This window comes from Amphibalanus amphitrite, unplaced genomic scaffold, assembly GCF_019059575.1.
Source record: "Amphibalanus amphitrite isolate SeventyFive unplaced genomic scaffold, NRLGWU_Aamphi_draft 000386F_arrow, whole genome shotgun sequence".
NCBI classification, from domain to species: Eukaryota; Metazoa; Arthropoda; class Thecostraca; order Balanomorpha; family Balanidae; genus Amphibalanus; species Amphibalanus amphitrite.
The window spans coordinates 453,996-459,995 of NW_024881880.1; the positions used below are offsets into that span (position 1 = coordinate 453,996).

Genomic DNA, 6,000 nt, shown 5'->3' on the forward strand with positions numbered 1-6,000 from the left:
GATAAAACTCTCGCTGTCAATGAATTAGAGTTGACTAATTCATTGTTAGAGGAAATGACTGCAATAGAGGAATGACTGCATGCTAGTAGCACCTACGTCTAAAAACGAAGCTTTACAGTTTTTCAAATAATAAAACAAGACATGCCAGGAGTGTCAGCTATATATTTGTTCAAGTGAAGTCCTGGGGTTTGTCGGATAACAGGTTGAGTAATCAAGTCTATTCTCACTGCACATAATCCAGCGATGCTATACCGGGTGGCCCAGAAAAAAACGTTCCGAACTTTGGAGGCCTATACATATATCAAATTCGGGTACAAATATCGAGCCAAAATTTTCATCAAGTTTGCGTCATTTTTTTGCGCATTGGTATGCCAAATTATAACACTATACCATCATTTTCAAGCTGGGAATCTTGAGTTGAATTAAGCAAGAAGTTTTTGCAATGTCAAAAGATAGTGATGATAGGGTTAGACGTCCCATGTTATAAAAAAGAATAAAAAATAGAGCACGTGAATGAAAACAACCCGTATGTTCTTATTTTAAATATTTTTGTCTCACTAATGTGCCAAATATTCAAATACTGAGCCAAAATGGTGCTCATGGATGCCATTCGTTTCAACACCAAATCATGTTTCGAGCAGGAGTGGCACGGTGCATGGATTACTGCTGATTACCCTCCTTTCAGTAGATCAAACAGTAAATCGACCGGATAAGGAAAGCAAACTAAAGCAGACTGGTTCCTGTGCCAGAAGACCACAGAATAGCTTATGAAAAACAACATTGCCAGCAGATGACAAAAAAAAAACTGGTTGAAAAGCTACCTTTTCCCAGGAATGTCAGCCAGGAAAGCATTTGAGCCACAAGATGGTTAGAAAACTGGAAACTTCTTCCGATGCCGCTGGCACAGAGCCATCGTGGTTGCCTGAGGGAATGTGTCATCCTGAGACCCTAACCATCAATGTGACTAGCTGCCAGTAGAAGCTATGGCTCTCTCAGGAACGCGGCGGCGTCGGGCGCGCGCGTTGCGGCGGTCGCTTGGCGATGGTGCCGGATGCCGGCGGTGTTTTGCGAATATCGTGAGGATGTTTCCGTTTCTTTTTTTTTTTTTTGTACGCCGCATGGGCCGGCACCTGTGCGCGGACGAAGCCAATACTGTGTCTGAATGAACGGTGCTGTTGAGTCGTGTTGAATAAACTATTTTAATGTGAAAAAAAAGAAGCCATGGCTCTAGGCCGCGGTGCCGCGGGGTAAAAGGGACCCGCTCACTCACATTTTTTTAGTAAGCATCGGAGCAAAAAAGTAATTTTTACATGGCATGCTTGAAACACGAACCGTTTAAAAAGAAATTTACCGAACACCATGAAAATCGCACCATTTACTGAAAATGTGTGCCGCATTGACTATTCGAAGTTTCAATGTTGTATCTTTATCACTTTCTGAGAAATATTGATTTAAAGTTGGGAACGTTTTTTCTGGGCCATCCGGTATACAAGTGCTGCTGATCATAGTACTCCTAGCTCGCACTAATAGTTGAGACGTTTCAAGCCCCCTGAACATCACATCACGAAAAAAAAATCAGGCATCAGCCTCTTGTCACTGAGTCACATTTGTACTAATATACATCTTGCACACTAATCACATGTAGGTAACATAAGTAAAATTTATAAACAAAACACTGTTCTTTAACATAAGATGACAAACAAACAGAACGGTTTAGTAGGAGGTGTGGCCGACCGGCGTTGACCGGTTTTGCATCACCGGTCACCGCCGCGGCCGCTGCCTCGGAGCACTGCTCCAGCCGCGCTGCCTCATCGAGGCCACCAGGCTCCGGAAGTAGCCGGGGCGGCGGCGGAGCTCCTCCCAGTTCGCCAAGACGGCGGCCCAGAGCTCGTCCTGGTTGAGCTGCCGGGCCGGCTGGAGCAGCTCCTCCTCCAGCTCATGAACCATTAGAGACCACACATTTTCGATAGAGTTCAGGTCTGGGCTCATTGAGGGCCCTGGGCCAGGGGATGGCACGAACCTGCGAACAAAACCATGTTTGCTACTCACTGTAACGTGATATAGGTTGACACATCGGTCATGACTATGAAGCTGTATGGTGCAACGAATAACACCTGTTGGAAAGTGTTTGATCATTACTGATCAATTTTTTAAGGCATCTTAAGAACTTTTTAAATAATTGTTTAAGTTATCTCAATAAGTTTATAACAGGCGGGGACGAGGCGACCAGGGGCAAAGCGGCCTCCCGCACATAGCCGTAGGCCTCGCCTCCTCTAATTGGGATGCATTGCTGTTGGAGTGAAAATGAATAAACAGATAAATAAATAAACAGCATCTCAAGATTTTTTAAATAATGCCATCAGGTCACCGGTCACTTAGCTAAACCATACCACAACTTAAGGCCGCCCCACACTGGACCTCGCATGCGGGTTTTGAGTTTGCGGGCATAATACTAACTCATAGAGTAATTAGACCGTACCCTCATGGTCACTTCATGAATGCTGTGAAGCCGGTACACCTTCAGAAAACTACATATAGTCGCAATACCAGCATTAACGAACCAAAATTCGACTCCAGCGAAAAACCCGCAAACCTCGTAGAGCCTGCAGACCTCGCAGCGAGGAAAATCGAAAGTTGACTCAAAATCAACTTTTGGAATGCGATGCAAGGTAGCTCGGAAGCTAAAAACATGCAGACTCGCTTGTTAGATAGTAGTGTGGGTCGCTCAGCTAGATTGTATTATTTGATTTTGAAGAAACCCGAAAACCCAAAAACTCGCAACCCGCATGCGAGGTCCAGTGTGGGGCAGCCTTTAGAGTTAGCAGCCATGATAGGTTTATGATGCCACTTACTGAGTCTGCGTGGTCTTTGAACCACTGCTCGACTGCCCTCGCTGTGTGGATATGGGGCGTTGTCTTGCATTGGAGTCCAGGGTCGCTCCTCGTCGGGGTGCATTTCCTCCACGGAGGGCAAAAAACACCTGCCGAAGTAGTGAAGACATATTTAACAACAATGAAAAAATGCACATGTTCACAAGGGTATACAGTCAACTCAACCAGTGACAACTTAACCAACGTGGTTTGTGACAATAGAGCCAATGCATTTAGCACACTGGTTGAGTTGTCACTGGTTGTCACTGGTTGAAATGTCGCTGGTTGAGTTATCACTGGTTGAGTTGTCAATGGTTGAGTTGTCACTGGTTCAGTTGTCACTGGTTGAGTAGTTGTCACTGGTTTGACCTGCTTGAAATGCCACTGGTGGAATTGACATGGAACCGTTTGCAAGAGTGCGGGGAAGACGGCGTGCTGGGCAAAAACGATATCTACCTGGATATGACTTGTGCAATCGAACGTTTACTGGCATTTGACCTGTTACACAAAGACCATAAAACGTTTATCTTAGGTTCTGTCTCTTTAGACACCCAGAGGGCAGGAAACCGCCAACCATTGTTCAGTTGGTTCAATTTTTTATGTGCTCTGATTTTGTCTCACAAACTTTACAAGCATTCAACATGAACATAAAATGTTTGAGCTGTGGCTCTTTCGACATTAAGCGAGATCCGAAAAAAATTACTCGCTATTATTATCAATCCTATCTTGAAGTAAATAGATTGACACTTTTCTAATTTGAAAATGTTTGAAAAAGACCTGTGGTCGAAATAAATATTACATTCTGTCAAGTAAAATATATTTTTGTACAGCATTAGTTTTGGTAATTATCGAGGAAAAAAGGTCAGGTTTTTACATGTTCTACTATTTATAAACAAGTTCCTCGTACAAGCACTAACCTCATTAAATAGTTTGACACGTTTAATCAATTAGACATGCTGTTTAATCGACATATTATCATTATATGCCGGCCCGATTAGTCATTATGGCCCGATATTATCATTATGCTGGCCCGATTAGTCATCTGATACTACACGCTCGTCTTGACCTAGAAATGCAAAGACAACAGCAACAAATAATAAAAGAAAAGTACGAACCTCCACCATGCGCCTGTCTTCCTCCTCCGTCGTCTTCCATTTTCTTCCACACTTATCATAGCGCGCTTTCAAACCCCTTTCCCCTTCCTGCTCATAACGGTGTTTCCACAGTCTGGAAGTAGTTAGAGCTACACAGAGAATCTCTGCCGCCTGCTTGACACAGTGACCTTGATCGAAAAGCAAGGTGAGCCTGCCCTTGTCAAGACCACTGAGGTGTGCCATCACGCTCACGTTGACGTCTAGCCGCACACACTCCACGCGGGCTGCGGCCGCATACTGCGGCTCTCCTTCCCCGGCTTTCCGCCCCACTCGGAACAGAAACAGCCAGGTCATGTCATTCCGTGACCCTCATAGGATACTGTGCCGCATCACACTAATCGGTACACTCTCTGACACACCAGGCCTGCCCCGCTGTGGCCCAGCCTCGGTCCCGGTATGAGCGCGGATTCTGCGCTCAATAGTACATCCAATGACGATCTATAGGTAATAGGTAGGTATACAATATACATATATAGGTACTTTAGGTATGTACTTAGCACAGATCGTTGAAAGTCTATATGAAAACACACTCCACACTGAACTCCGACTCCATCAGACTTTTCATAAGCTTGATCAGAGGCAAGCAGCAACCCTGAATTATGTATGCAGGCATGAGGCATTCGCATAAAGACGTTCTTACTGAATAGATTGCCATGTGCCGAACTCTCTGTCAGTCGCTATAAATGTAGGTACTCTATATAGACGCTAGAAGTCTGCCAAAGACAATGGGTGACTGACGAGAAGCCCTAAAGATGGAAAAATGCTTCATTTTATGACTGCCTTTATGGTGAGAAGTGAAAATTCAATTCTAGTTACCGGTAATCCAGTTCCTGGTTGGCTTACCGAGAATGGTGGAATCGCGAAAAGCCAGCATGTCAGCCTGCATACCAAAGTCCGGTTGACAGGATGACCTCTCCAGTCTCCTCATCCACGTCAGAGATAGCAAAACGGGATGTCCCGAGGATTAAAACGATGCATGTGACGTGCCGCTACATTCGATGGAAGTCTAGCAGCATTGTAGCTATTCAATGTTCATAACCTCGTACCTATTCCTACCCTAGCGAATGGTTCAGCATTCATGAATTCCAGGCAGTCACGCTACTATTGAATTTGTAAGCAGCGAGCTGAGACAGTTTTCAAGTTGGTTGCGATACGTTCAGATCGCGGACAGCATAGTATGTATTCGTAGCGACTGTGTTACGTCAAGGTTAAAAGCTATAGGCATAAGGCCACCATGCGCCAGTCGGCATTCACTGGGGGGGGGGGGGAGGGGGCAGGGAAACTTGTGTCCACAACACGATAGATGGTTTCCCAAGTCTTACCGGTAATCATAAGTTGTGTGACCTAGCACAAAACCCAAATGTTGAAATCAAAGTCGTTCATTTTCTATACAAATATGTCTTGACAACACGGGTCAAACACGCATGACAACACGGGTCAAACACGCAAACCATCTCAACAACTCTCATTTCAGCTTTCGCCAAGCCCCAAATTGACCGCAGAATCACGCGTACTTTCTCTTTTCACCCACCTCCCGTTATATCCGCTGCCGCAAACTCCATCCCCATGCGCCCACCCATGTAACACTCACCCCGTAGGCGGGCGGAAGGTCCATCTCTGGCGCGTGCCGAACCGCGTACTGTCGTAAGTGTGGCCGGCTGTCGGTGCCTGGTGCGCTCACCGCCGCTGCTGGTGAAGATCTGCCGCAGGTAGCTACCCGTCTGCCGGCGCTCCTATGTCGGCCCGGTGCGGCCGCGCGCCGCAGGCTCCGCCCCCGGCCCTCCTCACCCTCCCCTCCCCTCCCCGCTGACCGTCACCCCCGCGCGGCGCCCGGGCACGCACGATGACGTCACTGACTGGATGGACGAGACTCACTCTTGTCTGCCCAGTAGACTGCAGAGTGCAAAGTGCAGACTAAAGGGATGCGTCATTCTGTTGTGGTCACGGCGGTGACTGGATTTGCCGGTGTGCGGAGA

General features: G+C 46.5%; 1 protein-coding gene across 1 annotated transcript in view; it reads right to left on the reverse strand.

Moving 5' to 3' along the window:
- LOC122390193 overlaps window positions 1-5,723 on the reverse strand; it is a 45,415-nt gene extending 39,692 nt beyond the window's left edge. Inside the window, exon 1 of the mRNA XM_043382918.1 lies at window positions 5,616-5,723. Coding sequence (XP_043238853.1) covers window positions 5,616-5,639 — 24 coding nt within the window. The 5' untranslated portion in view covers window positions 5,640-5,723. The remainder of the gene's footprint in view (window positions 1-5,615) is intronic.
- Between the last annotated feature and the right edge of the window lie 277 nt (window positions 5,724-6,000).